Source organism: Rhodnius prolixus, unplaced genomic scaffold (genome assembly GCF_049639745.1).
Source record: "Rhodnius prolixus isolate KJV_2025 unplaced genomic scaffold, Rpr scaffold_9, whole genome shotgun sequence".
In the NCBI taxonomy this organism is placed as follows: Eukaryota; Metazoa; Arthropoda; class Insecta; order Hemiptera; family Reduviidae; genus Rhodnius; species Rhodnius prolixus.
Genome location: NW_027411604.1, coordinates 23,234,532 through 23,251,418, shown reverse-complemented (window position 1 = coordinate 23,251,418; position 16,887 = coordinate 23,234,532). Strand labels below are relative to the sequence as shown.

The following is a 16,887-nucleotide window of genomic DNA, read 5'->3' as shown; positions in this document are numbered from 1 at the left end:
GGAGCGGGTGTTGGGCTAGTGATCATGAGCGTGGCTTTGTAAGGGGGAGATCCCCAGTTCTACTTTTTATCTGTTAGAAAAAATTGTTTACAGTAAAGTATGAGCTTCCGTCCCAGTCCACGACACCTGATTGGTAGTTGGACTTTCAGCCACGCCCGAAAAAAATATGCAATTACTTTTATTATTATTATTTTGTAGTTAAGGCGCGTCAGCATCTAAGGTTATTGGTGCCCGGAGCTTTTTAAACTAGCCCTGCCCGCCTCCGGACAGACAACACTTTCTTCACCGGACAGTGGAGCTATTAGAAAAAGCTCCTAGGAAGAGAAAATTTAAGGGCCAGCAGCTGGATTCGAACCAATGATCTTCGCGTTGGAATCCAGTATACGCTAATCACTCAGCTAATCCCTTCCCTAGAAGTTATGGTTGCAGTATTATAAAATAAAATGTGATAGGCAGAAAGATTTGTTGCTAATTTCAATCGTAATTTTTTATTAATTTTTAGCCAATCTTTGTGCCTAGGAACTAGGTCATCTTCGGGGCTTGCACTTATTAACAATGATATTTTGTTTTTATACACTGTTAAAATTAAAGGTATTCTGTTAACCAGTTAAGCGTGGAATTTAGTTTTAAAATTCCCCCCCCCCCTACAGTGTGCAGAATTAAAAATAGGACGATGACGTCGTAAACACGTCGAACGCAGGGCAAAACAACCAAAAGTTTACAACGTCATAATAGTCGCTGCAAGCACTTTTTCTGTAATCTCCTGGCGCTTGAGATTACAGAGCATTCTGTGCTCATTCAAAAATCTTGCACCGTTTCACGTGTGCATTGCTCTAGTTAACTAGGGGGGCGCAAGAGCTTTTACAAGGAAGAAAAAAGAGCTTTTAATTCTGTGCAAAATGAAATCATGCACGTACTGAGATCTGAACCTCTATCTAAGGTAAAAACGGGCATTGCACAAGGGTTGAGAGTAGTGCTGCACGAGACCGAGACGAGGCGAGACTTTATGCAGTCTCGATCTCGGTCTCGGTCTCAGTTTTTTTGAATTTTTGTTTAAGTATTAAAAGTGGTTTGCTATTAATAATCTTTTCAAAAAATGTTATTATTTTCAAATAATTATTTTAATTTATATATTGGTAATGAAACTGTGTGTAAAAGAAGACAACTACTTACACTTCAATGCATCATATATTACTATTACTGTTATATATCATTATATAATTTCAAAAAGATGTTGAAAACGCGCCAAATGAAAGACCCAAATAACATATCTGCCTCCTATAACAAGTCGATTCGTGAAACAAAAAATACACCTCCCAACAAACTTCCCGCTCCATTAGTTATGGATGTTGGTGAAGATAAAGAATCTGATGATTCACCTTTTGACGACGACGACGACTACATCAATATTTTTGCACCATTTGCTCAAAAATCAGCAAATATCACCGAAGAGTGGAGGACAGAAATAATTAATTATACCAAATTAGACCAAGCACCAGTAGACGTTGACATTTTAGAATGGTGGAAAACACTTGAGAATTCCTTCAAAAATTTGTCTAGAATGGCGAAAGATATTTTTAGTATCTGTGCAACTTCAGTGCCATCGGAAAGATTATTTTCGCAAGCTGCGATGATAATGACCAATAGAAGATCTTCTTTAACTTCTGATTCAGTAAAAGCTCTTTTATGTATCAATGCTCAGGCAAAGAGTATCTTAAAAACGAAAATAGTGCGAGACCTGCGAAGCTAATGAGTATTGTGGTACTGGGTTCGATTCCCGGTCTTAGGCCTTGGATTTTATTTAATGATTAGTAGAAGAAATTTACAGTAAAGTAAGTTTGCTAGTCGCCTCCGTCCGCGACACCTAATTGGTAGTTGGACGTAAAGCCCCGCCTGAAAAAATAGGCGATTACTTTACTTTGCTTACTTTACTTATGTAATTCGAAGTCAAATAGATGTAGTAATATTGATCATATATAATAAAATCGTAACTTTTAATAATTAATTCAATACCCGTAATGATTATTTATTAATAAAGAACACAATTTTATAATTTTGTAGCTAAAAATTAATATTTGAAAAACCGAGACGAGACCGAGATTTATATCATGTCTCGATCTCGGTTGCTCAAGTCTCGTCTCGGTCTCGGTACCGAGACCGAGATTTGTCTCGTCTCGTGCAGCACTAGTTGAGAGCTTCTATTTGTGTGCGTAATTCCCCAATCTCTATTGCGGAGACCAAACATGTACCAACCACTTATCATCTGGCTGACTCCCTCCACCCCTTTGGCAGTTCTATTGCTAAGATAAAGGAAACATCCCACCAAATAAAATTCTTATTGAATTTTATTAAAATTTCGAGGTTTTGTTGTTAATGGCAATTTTATATTTTTCTCGACGAGTATACACGTCGAACGCACCGTAACAGAGATTTGGTTTGACGTGTATACACCTCATACACGCTTAACTGGTTAAAATTTAATTAAAAACAAAATTAAAATAAAAATAAATAATAAATAATATATGGTTAGCTAAAAATCAGCAAATACAATAGTGCATATGGTAAAAGTATAAACAGTTAAGAAAGCAATATTTTCTGAACGGGAATTTCGCCTCTTATCTGGCAAACTCTGGGCAATAAAATTTAAATAATGAGACGGACTGTTTTCTTGCTACTCCTTCATATATATTTTGTTTAACCATCGGATGACAAGCCATTTTTTTGATTCTCTTTGTACTAAATATACAAATCAGTTTGGTCCATCTTTTAAGGCAACTTCGTTTTATTGGGTTACAGACCCAACTAATTAATTACTTCTATGCCGTTTATTGCGTGTGTACGAAGATAATTATTATGTTTTTATTTTAATGCTTAGTTTTTGCATTTATTGAAATTTGATTAATTTTTATAGAAGCTTAAAGCTTCTTAAATTAACAATAAATAGCTAATTATACATTTAAATGTTACGCACACAGTAGCCGAGCGGTTAGAGGCGAGATCTGTAAAGTTAATATGTACGAGGTGTGGCTTATTAAATAACGAGACTATTGCTGTAAAACATTTTATTTTTTTTTACATATTTAGTTATTATCACCTTCAATATACACCCCTCCCCTATCCCTGCAACGCTCCATGCGAATTTACTATTGTTCGAAACAGTGCTGGAAGTCTTTTTCTGTGATCTCCTGCTTGACGCGTGCCGCTTTTTCTTTCACAGCTTCAACGGACTGAAATCGTGTTCCTTTTAATGTAGATTTGACTTTGGGGGAACAGATAACAGTCACATGGGGGTCAGGTCAGGTGAATATGGCGGATGGCCTAAAACTGGGATATTGTACTTGGCTAGAAACGTCTTGACAAGACAATGCAGTGTGAGCCGGCGCGTTGTCTTGATGGAGAACCCCGTGACTTGTTCTTCCACAAATCGGGTTGTTTTTTTTCATTACTCTTTCACGGAGTTGAGCAAGCGCCTCACGGTAGTAATGTTTATTAATTATAATCGATATTTTCATCCGTTTTGGACGTGGAAGGGCGACCCGGGCGGTCATCATCTCCGACGTCTTCTCGGCCATCTTAGAAACGCTTGAACCACTCAGAAACTCGCGCACGTGATTAACATTCATCGCCATAAACTTCTTTTAATAAAAGATAAGTTTCAGTAGCGGTTTTACCCAGTTTCATGTGAAATTTCACGACAATTCGTTGCACTACTACATGCGTAGTATCATGTTTTCGGCAAAACAAAACTAACACCTCTTACACAAACGAAGGTTCTGGTCAGACAGATTTCTCTACAAGCACATGAGACGCTGCAATCGAAAGAGAAGTGTAGGGGTAGTGAACCCCCCACAACTCATCCACTCTAACGTAGGGGTAGTGAACCCCCCACAACTCATCCACTCTAGCGTAGGGGTAGTGAAACCCCACCACTCATCCACTCTAGCCAGAGGGAGAGAGTCAGCCCCCCTTGGCACACAGAGAAGGGAGGCTCGGCGAAGGTATATAAGAACAAGAGGAAAGTCAAAGATGATAATCATATTCAGATTCAATTAGAGATTCAATTCAGTTCGATATTCAGCTCGAGAGTTCAAAGTCTTACACTTCAGTTGTACACATCGTTTAGCCACGTCAGTCAGTAGGTATTTCGGTGTGCCATAACGAGTGAATATTTCGTTGACGAGTATCCGCGCAATAGTCTCGGCTTTCTGATCTGTCATCGGAAACATTTCGAGAAAGCGAGAGTATTGGCAGATGACTGTCAAGATATATTTATATTCCTCGTTAGTGGTAGTGTTGGTGGAGATTTCCAGGGGGCCGACGACGTCAATTGATAACGCTCTGAAAACGTTTGTGGGCTCCTGGAAATCACCTAGTGGAGGTTTGTGTGGTATGTGTGATTTGTGTGTGGCACAACTATGGCAAGACTGAACGTACTCTTGAACGTCCTTGGAGATGTTGGGCCAAGTGAAGTATAGTTTAATACGTTCATATGTTTTGTGATTGCCATAGTGTCCTGATAGTGGGTAGTCGTGAAAAGAGCGTAAGATGGTGTTTCGTAAGTTTAGTGGTACAAGTGTGAGGTTGTCTGTCGTGTGTATGATGAGGCCGTGTTCATCAAAAGAATAATGCGGTGTGTGAAGGAGTTTTTGGCACTCTGTATCAGTTTGTTGTGTGTGTAATATGTCTAGTGTGTCGATGGTAGGATAATATTCGTCGTTGTCTGTGTTTACGCAACCAATATAGCGGCTGAGTGCGTCGGCATGCGCAATATTCTTTCCGGAGCGGTGTTCGATATAGAAGTCGAACTCGGCCAACTTCATACTCCACCTGAATAGCTTGTTATGGCTATCCTTTATATTTTTGAGCCATTGCAAGGCAGAATGGTCGGTGATTATTTTAAATTTGTAACCGTATAATTTGTATCTGTACGTTTTACATCCAAACATGATTGCTAATAACTCCCTTTCTGTTGTACAGTATTTCGCTTCTGTGTCGCTTAGTACTCTGGATGCAAACGCGATTGGTTTTTCGCTGCCATCAATTTGTTGGCTCAAAATAGCTGAGATACCGATGTTGCTGGCATCAGTAGTCAAAATAAATTCTTTTTGAAAGTCTGGGTATGCCAATACCGGGGGTGATATTAATGCATTTTTCAAGGCGTCGAATGCCTGTTGTGTGTTTGACGACCAAATGAATTTAACGCCTGTTTTTGTAAAATCGGAAAGTGGCTTAGCGATCTCCGAGAACCTCGGGATGAATCGTCTGTAGAAACCTACGAAGCCTAGGAATGCTCTGACGTCTTTTAATTTTCGTGGCACTGGGTAGTCTTTTACAGCCTTAAGCTTTTCCTCATCTGGTCGAATACCATCCCAACCTATGACATAGCCTAGATATTTACAAGTGTTTTTGAAGAATTGGCATTTACCTAGGTCTACGCATAAGTTGGCGGCTTGAAGACGCGACAGCACTTTTGTCAGTGAGTCGAGGTGTTCGTCGAATGTCTGTCCGTGAAATACCAAGATGTCATCAATAAAGGTATGACAAAGGTCACCGGTATAACCCGACATAACTTTATCGATGAATCTTTGATACGAGGTAGGGGCCGTCTTTAGTCCGAAGGGAAGAACTCTGAATTGATATGTGCCAAAGTTGGTGACAAAAGATGTTTTTTCCTTGCTTTGTTCGTCAAGGAGGATACCGTGAAAGGCACCGCTGATGTCCAAGGCTGTGTAGTAACGTGTATTGTGTAGTGTGGATAGGATGTGCTGTATGTCAGGTAGCGGATAGATTTCGTTGGTGGTGATAGCGTTGAGCTTACGAAGATCTACCACGTACCTATACTGTTGCGGTAGTGAACCCCCCACAACTCATCCACTCTAGCGTAGGGGTAGTGAAACCCCACCACTCATCCACTCTAGCCAGAGGGAGAGAGTCAGCCCCCCTTGGCACACAGAGAAGGGAGGCTCGGCGAAGGTATATAAGAACAAGAGGAAAGTCAAAGATGATAATCATATTCAGATTCAATTAGAGATTCAATTCAGTTCGATATTCAGCTCGAGAGTTCAAAGTCTTACACTTCAGTTGTACACATCGTTTAGCCACGTCAGTCAGTCTGTTCTGTTCTTGTAGTGTAAAGTATAGAGTCCTTGGCAGTCAGTCATATAAATACATAAAGTCTTATACCGATACTAAAAGTGTATTTTATCCATCAACATCCACAACCAACATCTCTCTCTCTCTCTCATCTGAACCCATTACAGAAGGCTTTACGTTGCACAGCTGTCGGTCGTTAGGATTTGGCGCATGCATGCGATAGTTCTTCTGTAGCAGTATCAGTCTCGCTATTTAATAGCCCCACCTCGTATTGTGTGGTACTGGATTCGATTCCCGGTCTTTAGGCCTTGGATTTTATTTAATGTTTAATATGAGAACTTTATAGTAAAGTATTGTTTGCTAGTCGCCTCCGTCCACTTCACTTAATTTGGTAGTTGGACTTAAAGAAAGCGGAAAAAGAAAAAAATATTTGCAGCAAATAGAGCTCGCTTTACTACGCTCATATCGATACTGATTTTTTTTTTTTTTTTTTTTTTGGCGCATCAACAGCTGAGGTTATTAGCGCCCGGAGCTTTTTCCAGTGCACTGCCGGCCTCCGGACAATGTTCTCTCGTTAATCGATACTGATTATCCACTTAGTTCGATCCTTTATTTACTGAAATCTCAGTAACTCTCTAGTAAATCTATTTTAACACGAAATTTTCAAGTAGATAATAGAGACTGCGTTATCAAAGATAGTCTTCTTCTCGTTCTGCGATAAAATGTCTTGGATAATACTAGTACGATTCTAGTAATGCAATATCAATAGTTCTACTAATTTGTCCATGAAGATATTTCTTAATAATAGCTGCCATTTACTTTTAAAATTAAGTAATTTTTCGTTTGTAGATTTCGTTAGTTCTTTTATTGAAATTGACTAAATTGCCTTTTATCATCTTCCGAAATCTTATATAATACGAGGAAACTAATTTAGATATAAAAAATGTATCTCCGAAAGAAAACAAAGTACAACTGATTTGTCGATAAGTTGGCCAATAATTAATAGTTAAGATTTATCCTCACTTCTATCATTAATTCTAAAAGTGCAAAACTGCATTTTTACTTACGTCAGCTGAAGAAATTATTTGCAACAATATTTTTTTTGGTTCAACTAAATTCTAGAATTAGAAGGGAATACTTTATTGGCTTTTCTCGGAACATTAGTTAGTTTAGAGAGAGGTTAGTTTTTAGTGAATATACTGCCAAGATGATTCACTTCATCTGAAACTTTACCAGTAAAATGACTGTTATTGTTTGGTATAAACATATAGCCACGTGCTAAAACTGGTCATATTAAATGTAATGTTATATGTAAACAAGATCAGATAACAATATAAACTACGCTAAACATCGTATAGAGGGATATTGTACCGCTTAATTCTCGTAGTATTCTCCTATATCTTGTATTTTTTTTTTTTACTCTTTTTAACGCTCATAAAACGAAGTACCAGTTTTAGAATTGATTTTCTTTGTGAAGTCCACGATATAGGTCATTCAGATGCAAGAAAAGGGTTCATGCGTTGTTTTGATCATCACAATGCGCAGATTGATTGAAATTGATGTTAGTCTAGGAAACCTAATCGAAGTATTAGGCTCGAATTCCTAAACCTATCAATTAAACTTCGTCTTTTATACATTGTTGTCTAGTCCTGCGCTAGAACTGAAAATAAAAGAACGAATCTCGGAAAATTTGGAAGACCTGAGGTGGCTAGATGGTATGTTTATTGATGCTAACATTCTATTGGGTTTCCCTAAATGGCGAACAATTGGAAAGATCTTTACTATAGAAGAGGCTAATTGTGGAGATCTAAACACATCTGGGTAGCTACTGTGAATGAGATATGTAGTTGCAGTAAAACATTCATTTTGAGAAGTTACTGCTGTAAAACTAAGCAAGTTAGCATGGTATTCAGAATTTAGCAAGATTCTTGCAATATCGGTACCCAGAGTCATCACCAATGGTGACTCTGGTGGTGTGTTTTGGCATGTGTATGCATTCGGAACACTGTGGTAAAATGGATTCGGTCATTCAGGCTACTTTGAAAGCTCTAAAATTCGTGTCATTTCAGTTACAGACTGGTGTTTGTTTGTTCTAAGTGGTCTGGAAGAGGTGGTAACTGTTGAAGAGGTTCTTCTAGTCAGATTTTCGGGTTATACGGGGATTGCGGGTAACGAAGCGGTGGACTAGCTGGCCAAATTGGAAGCCACACTTCCACTTAGATCACGAACCAGCTGAATTGAGAGCTCTGTAGACTGTTGACAGTCCGAAATATTGATTCGCAGCCAAACCAAAACTGTTAATGAGATGCTGATGACTCAGATCACAGGCACCTGGTGGCGCCTCCTCACTAGAAATTTCAAGCAGAAACCTCTACAAAATTGCTCACAACCTCCGATCCTATCAGCAGATTGTCTAAGATGGAGGAGGTACTAAGCCATCTTATAACGGATTGTTTAAAGCATAAGAAGTTTGGATTTTGGACGCTATAGATGGTGGAGAAGCCTAGGCTGTTTCCGCTTAAGCAGGTACCTCGATTTGAGAGTATAAGGTTGTTCAGACTGGGTCAGTTGCTGTTGGGGGTAGATGTAGAAGCCCAAAAGTGAAGTTAGATGGCGTATTTTGTCCAATCCTTTTGTCCAAAAATAGTAAATGGTTAATAATATCTCTACGTTCTACCAAAATTCCAAAATATGTCTACGCATTAGAATTATAAAAAGGTTTAGTCTGAAAGACTATTTGATCAGATGCTTTTCATTAAAATCTAGTAAGCCTTAAAGGAGCACTGCTATACGAATAATTTTATAGTGTAGAAGCCAGGTAAATAAAAATAAATAAATAATAAAGTATCAAATTTATACAGGTGGCAGTGAACTTTAAAAAAAACTACACAAACTTTTAATTCCAATTATTCTAAATATAGCCGCCATATAAAAATTTCTGTGCTTCAAAATTGTAATATACAAACTTGGACAGAACATAACAACTGATAATCCCGACCTGATCATTTCCATGTTCAAAGAAAACAAATTTAAAAATTGAAAAATAGATAGACTGCAGAGTCGAGCGTTTTTTAGAGATAAGATCTAGTAAGCACCGCTGGATGGATATACTGGGCCTAACCGAGTCTCAAGATAATTCCTTTAGTACTTGCGGCCGACGCAAATGAATTTGCTCTGTGGAGAAGTGCAGTTAAACGGTTTAGAAATAAAAAATATCTAGCAGTTTATTTTAAGAAACTTGAAAGATGTATTTCAAAATTTTGTAGCACTTATTCCATCATGAAGTGTTAAAACATAAGTATATCTCTTCATCAAACACTTCAAAACATCTATTAGAAGTGAAGGGTAATTCATAATATTTACTGGCCATAGACTGTGTTGATCTCTCGTGTTCAAAACGGAAGTAGAAATCAGGTGTAAACATCCATAAGACTTGCTATCCTTATTCATTAATATTTTTCAATCTCAGAATAATAATAATGATAAGGGAAGGGATTAGCTATGCGGTTAGCGTACTGGACTCCCACGCGGAGGTCCCAGGTTCGAGTCCAGCTGCTGACCCTTAAATTTTCTCTTCCTAGGAGCTTCTTATAGCTCACTGTGCTCACTTCTTACGAGAGAACACTGTCCGGAGGCCGGCAGTGCACTGAAAAAAGCTCCGGGCGCCAATAAAATAATTAGAAATAGTTAGACTTAGACTAAGTAATTAAACTCTTGTAATTAAAAAAAAAAATACGTATAATTCCAGGCAATTTTACAATTAATCAAACTAGACTAGTCTTTTAGTCTATTCAATTCAAGTAGGTCCTAGATCAGTGATGGTGAACCTAAGTCACGCGTGTCAGTGCTGAGCTCATTTTTGGTGACACGCATCTTCAAAGATAAAAAATTTCATAATTCAAATAATATTAAGACAAACAAATGGAATCGGTTAATAGATGAAGTCAGTGACGCTTGCTTGGCTTTGAAATGTACCCAAGTACGAGGGTCGTTTGAAAAGTCCGTGCAAAGTCAGAGAGATAGCACTACTGGCGCGTATCGAGGTTATGTTTAGTTAGTAGCATCTCTTGGAAGAACACACACCAAGTTTCAGCCAGATCGGTCTATTTCTTTGTGTTTGGCATTCGTTTGAATCGAGGAAGTCGAGTGATTTTCAAAAAATGGACGAAAAAGAATTTCGCGTGTTGATTAAACACTACTTTATGGAAAGGCAAAACGCCTCAGGAGACTAAAGAGAAGCTTGATAAACATTATGGTGACTCTGCACCTTCGATTAGAACAGTTTATAAGTGGTTTCAAAATTTTCGGAGTGGCCATATGGGCACAAGTGACGCTGAACGTTCTGGATGCCCTGTTGAGGTTACTACTCCAGAAATCATTGATAAAATCCATGATATGGTGATGGATGACAGAAGAGTGAAGGTGCGTGAGATTGCTAGTGCTGTGGGCATCTCGAATGAACGGGTAGATAATATTTTGCATCAACATTTGGACATGACAAAGCTATCCGCAAGATGGGTGCCGCGATTGCTCACGCTTGACCAAAAACGAAATCGTGTGAAGTGTTGCAAGGACGGTTTGCAGCTGTTCCAGAAGAATCCGCAGGACTTTAAGCGTCGTTTCGTCACTGTGGATGAAACATGGATACATCACTACACTCCTGAGACCAAAGAACAATCTAAACAATGGGTTACCAAGGGGGAATCTGCGCCAAAAAAAGGCGAAGACCGTTCCTTCGGCCGGAAAGATTATGGCGACTGTCTTTTGGGATTCGCAAGGAATAATCCTCATCGACTATCTGGAAAAGGGTAAAACTATTACAGGTGCATATTATTCATCGTTATTGGACCGTTTGAAAACCGAGCTGCAAGAAAAACGCCCACGATTGGCCCACAAAAAAGTCCTTTTCCATCACGACAACGCACCAGCTCACACCTCAGCAGTTGTGGTCGCAAAATTAATGGAAATAGGGTTCCAACTCGTTTCACATCCCCCCTATTCTCCAGACTTGGCTCCCTCGGACTACTATTTGTTCTCCAATATGAAGAAATGGCTGGCGGGAAAAAGATTTTATTCAAACGAGGAGGTGATTGCCGAAACGAATGGCTATTTTTCAGCTTTGGACAAATCCTATTATTCGGAAGGGATCAACAAACTAGAGCAGCGTTGGACGAAGTGTATAAGCCTAAAAGGAGACTATGTTGAAAAATAAAAAAGGGTTTACCCCAAAAAATTAAGTAGTTTTTATTTTTGCACGGACTTTTCAAACGACCCTCGTATATATATTACTTGATTTTCTATGTTAAGTGTCAATAAAATATGTAAAACAAGTCTCTAAATGTAAACCACTGGTTTCATAATTTTGGTTTTTGTATTTTATATTGCATTAAACAAATAATTAATTTAAAAAAATTATAAATATTTCTGATGTGGGACACGCCACGAAAATTATGTTTCGTTTTTTCAAAATTTTGACACACCGAGCTCAAAAGGTTCGCCTTCACTGGACTAGATTCATCTTTACTTTACCGTGCACGTTTTTTAAATATCTTAAACGGAATTTTATTTAAATTAGACAAATACCGATGAAGTGATAAATATTGTCGATCTAATTTCTCATTGTCCAGTACAATTTGATTTGATTCAGTGAAGATGTAGTAGTTTTAGTTGTAATTTGGCCTAAATTAATTCTCGCCAACATTATAGTTTTGTAAATACTGTACATTACACTGAAATATAAACTATCAAGAGAAGATTATCACCCAATCATTACGAAGTTTGCACAAAAAGCAAGAAGCCATTTTCGAGGAAGTGAACTGTACATTGAATTCAGGGATACTTGCGGTTACAAAATTTCCTTCAAAATCGATTTTAACTATAAATCGAATCCTTCAATAGTAATAATAAAAAATAAGTGAAATATTTGTCTATAATTCAAATTTATTGTAAATTAGTAAATAAGGGTTATTTCTTTGACTTTCGCTACGTCATAAATCCTTTTCTGTCGTCTGACCAAACTCGGGTGAAGTATCATCCTACTCAAGATAATGGACACAAGGACTTGCAGGATGCTCTTTACTTGGCATTAAGGGTTTCCGTGAGAAATCACTGCCATAAAAAAAATTCCCCCCAGTGCCACTCTAAAACGGAGCCATTTATCCATGAAAAAGGTTTGTTCTCGTTGGAACCTACATAATCTGACAAAATCTCAAAAAGACGCTCGTGTCGATTGGTGCAAACAAATGCTTAAGAAATACAATGGCGATGCTTCAAAAGACGTGTATAAGATTGTAACAGGTGACGAATCATGGATATATGCGTATGAGCCGGAAACTAAATAGCAGTCGACTGTATGGGTGTTTCAAGATGTACCAAATCCAACAAAAGTTGTTCGCGCTCGAAGCACTTCGAAACGAAATGGTCGCCTGTTTTGTCGGAAAAACTGGTCATGTGGCAACAGTGCCTTTAGAGGAACGTAGAACGGTCAATTCTGAATGGTACACAACCATTTGTTTGCCGGAAGTCTTCGATGAAATAAGGAAAACATACAAGCGCCGTCGGATCATTCTTCATCAAGACAATGCCAGCTGTCACACACATCTCGTCTAACAGCCGACTATTTGAGCACTCCAAAAATCGAATTAATGGTCATCCTCCGTACAGTCCTGATTTGGCACCAAATGACTTCTTTTTGTTTCCGAACGACGAGAATAAATTACGTGGACAACGATTTTCGTCGGCAGAAGAAGCCGTTGATGCATTCAAAAACCATGTTTTGGAGGTGTCTCAAGCGGAATGGAAAAAATGCTTTGACAAGTGGTTCGAACGCGTGCAGAAGTGTATAGATCATAAAGGAGAATATTTTGAAAAATAATAAAGTCACTTTCAATGACAAATTACTGTTTTTTTATTATTAGGCTCAAAATATAAATAGTGCCTCCCGTAGTTCAACTACAATCTTAGACATAGCCAAAAAGTATTGTGGCAAGATAGTCACTAAACTTTTGTTCATTATGACTCTCTTTTCAAGTTAGTCCTTAATTTTTTTTTTAAATTGCCCCAAAAATTGAGGCAAATTATCCTGCGAAGTACGGTACAAGAAGAAAGAAGCTATAGTTCGTCCTTATTTTCAATCAGATCAGTTGCGGCAATCGCTAAAACGTTCAGCTATTTCCAGCTAGTAGTTACATTTTACCAGTAATTAGTAGCGAATAGCAAAGAATATGTATCAACTTCTTCACCACTCTTATCCAATCAAGATTTCTTTGCGTTGAATGGCCAACTAAAGCTAACTTCGCGGTTGCTCCGCAAGAGTTGTATCATTCTAGTCAAAAACCGCTGAAGATAAGATATAATAAAACCTAAAATATTTCTAGCGAACGATCAAGACAATGACAATGAATCCTAGAATTACTCAAAAACATCTAATGATTCATTTTATTTGTCATGAATTTCTTTTTTTTTTCAAAGAACAGTCAGCTTTTTTTATATTTTTCATTATTTGATAAGATATTGTATTTATTCTATAATATCGGTTATTTTTTAAAACCCACAAATAGCTCAATTGATTCCTTAAATTTGTTTAAATAGTTTTCATATTTATTTTGAATGATAATAATTTGGGTTAGTTTTGGTAGCTGCGCGAGAACATAAATGTCGAGAATGATTTTTTGTCTATTTATCGGATCAAATGTAGCTCGAGTTCTTATCTAAATTAGAGTACTCTGAAACTGAACAGATTCTACAATATTTCTTATTAATATTTGCATGGATTGTGACCGATTTCTTTTAGAATTAGATTGTTATGAAGCGAAAGAACGAGTAAATATTTTGGTGCCGTTCATTGCACAAAGCAATTGGTTCATTCATGAGCTTTTTGTATTTGTTATAAATTTCCCAAATTATAAAGGATTAACACCATTAAATGGCAAAAAATTTTGAGGTCATTTAATAACTAATCATTTTTTTCAAAAGCCATTTTGTTTAACTCTGTGCTCTGGCGTAAATCGTTGCAATAATTCAACTCGAATTCAGTAGCGGCCGCTTGCATGATAACGGTAAATTTATTTGAATTTATAATATAAATAGGGATTTTAAGAGAACAATGTACATTATTTCATCGCATTTCTCCACATTTATTTTTGGTTTTATGGAGTTAATCGAGTTGTGCACTAGAACTGCTAGCATGTACTTCTCAAAGAATTTTTCTGAATAAAATATATAAAGCCGTGTTGATGATAGGATGTCTTTAGCAACTTTTCTTCCCTATTAACTATAGCAATTACGGACGATTTACTTTAATGTGTTCTGACTAGGACAAAAGCGCTGTTAAGATGGCACAAATCGTTAATATTAAATGATGTTTGATGCAACAGAAGTGTTGAAAGAAAACGTTTGTTGCAGAAATATCTGTCTGTTCAACAAATAGACGCTAGCGCACTGCATTTTTAAGCGTTTTAAAGTGCACTTTAATCTCCAAAAAATGGGTGTCTCAACTGAAAAGTTGAGAAGGTTTGAAGGTTTTTGTTCTTGACTATGTTTGTGCAACAAAAAAGGCATCTTTTTTTTGGACCGAATTGACTTACTAAATGTGGATCCTGTACGTGAATAGTACAAGACGACTGAGGAGCATTTAGGCAAAAGCACCATCAGAACTCTTGCAAAAATGTCATGGCTACAGTATGACGGTCGGCGAATGGTTTCATCTTTAAAAAAAAAAAAATAACCGGAGGAACTCATCGATCCAGGAAGGTATAAGGCATGAAATCGACACAACAGACGCCATTGCCAACAAAAAAGGGTGTCCGATCGCAATGTCCGCCCATCCGTTTCACATAACGCCTCCCAAAAATTGATTAAGTTGGATTCCGAAGAAGACCTCTGGCCAAATGGTTATCAATCTTTTCAAAGCGTCTGCACAACGTTTTTACTTAGCTAGAAGAATTTTTCCACTACTGAGAACCAGACAAAAATACTTTCATCTAATCACTTGAACCTCGAGGACCCATTTTTTTTTTTTTACAGTTTTTGCAAAGATTGTGGCTGATGATAATAGTGTTCCAATTCAATTGAAGCAGTATTAAGTTGAGTTATATATTTTAAGCTGTACCATCTAAAATTCTTTAAGAATCATTTAAAAAAAGCTTGTCTTCATAAGCAGATACCGCCCAAATTATATGAAAATAGAAAGTTGCTAAATATTTAAATTAAAATAGATTTGGACTTTATTACACAAATTAAAAAATAATAATAATAAACACCAATAGAATAATAACGTACCTAATATTTCTTGCGATTTGTTAAGAAAAGGAAAAAAATCAATATTAGAAAAGGTAACATGTTTATAATTCTGTCAGGTTATTTTGTTTGGGTATCTAAAAGAAGATAAGGTTATATTATAATAGTTAGATTACCCTGGTCCATATATATGTATATAACTATATATACTGCCGTGTTATCATTACAAATAGCACGATAACTATTATACAGAGTAAAAAGATAATTCGGTTTTGTACCCATATCTAGTCAGTCCTGGCGGTTCAGACAAGTAACATCGTTGGTATTTTCTTTTCCAATAGAATTGTTTTACCTGTATAGGTAAGTTTAATAATTTTTTATTATTAGTCGCTTTTTAATTTATATTTTTCATTTTTATCATTTATTACTTCCTCAATTATAAATATTTTGTATTTTTTTTTCTTTCTCACGTTTGAATTTCTGTCCTATTTATTAATGGTAAAAATTGATAAACTTTTTAAAATGATAACGATCCGGTTACAGTAGAAACGATTTACTATTTTTAATTCATTACTTTCTCTACGCAAAGAGAAAACAATTAATACCAGCTAGACTATGCTGTATTTATATTTTATAAGGATTATTAGTTTGTTTATTGATTTAATTTTTGAACAGAAGTGGGAAGAAAACGAGTAGGGAACAATTATAGTAATAAATGAAATCTCTTACCTATACTTCTGAAATAGCCGGATCCTGTTGACATTTTACACCAATTAGATCGTTTATAAAATTAAAAAGAAATTTGAGATTATTTCCTCTCAAATAAAACTACAAACAAAACCAAAAAAGTTCACAGAACACTAATAAAAATCAATTAATATCGATTAACTTCCATTAAAAAAAAAATATCTTGCGTTTTTATTTTAATGTTAAACATAAACAAAAATTAGCCAAAGATAAAAACTATTTCAGATACCAAGTTATTTTTACTATCTTTTTTTTTTAATAAAATATTATCTACAGTTGTTTATATGTAGTAACACAGTATGTGATATTAAAAAAGCTATTATCATTGGGAAACTATTGCCGGTTTATGTCCAAAGTCAGGACTGGTACATAACATTAGTACAGAATACTAGTTTGCTTGGTTGGGCAGAACCCTAGCCCACTAACAAACAGTCTAAACTGGTGGGGGTACTCATACATCCCCACTACACTAGTAAACCGACCAATACTGTAACGTTGTTTATAATTACTTGGTGTATAATTAAGTTCTAGTTTTTTTTTGTTTTTAATTTGTATTTTATTTTATTTTACTTCTTTTAAATAATGTTGGATTGTGCTCTTAAAAGTTTCAACTTTAAAAGGAAAAATAAAATAAAAGAAAATGTTTTTAAAATAATGACTTTTAAATGAGATTCACCAACTTTATTGGAAACCTCATTTAAACGTTCTCTGTAAACAAATTAATTATATCTTTAACACAAGAACTACTAAATAGTAAATAAAAATTTTTATATTTACTTCTTTCTTAACTAAGGAAATGATGATTTTATA

The 16,887-nt window shown here is 36.4% G+C and overlaps 1 protein-coding gene across 1 annotated transcript in view; it reads right to left on the bottom strand.

The window, feature by feature from the left end:
* The window catches only part of LOC141454485 (uncharacterized), a 125,532-nt gene extending 109,046 nt beyond the window's left edge, over nucleotides 1–16,486 (bottom strand). The window contains exon 1 of the mRNA XM_074128747.1: nucleotides 16,060–16,486. Coding sequence (XP_073984848.1) covers nucleotides 16,060–16,093 — 34 coding nt within the window. The 5' untranslated portion in view covers nucleotides 16,094–16,486. The remainder of the gene's footprint in view (nucleotides 1–16,059) is intronic.
* Between the last annotated feature and the right edge of the window lie 401 nt (nucleotides 16,487–16,887).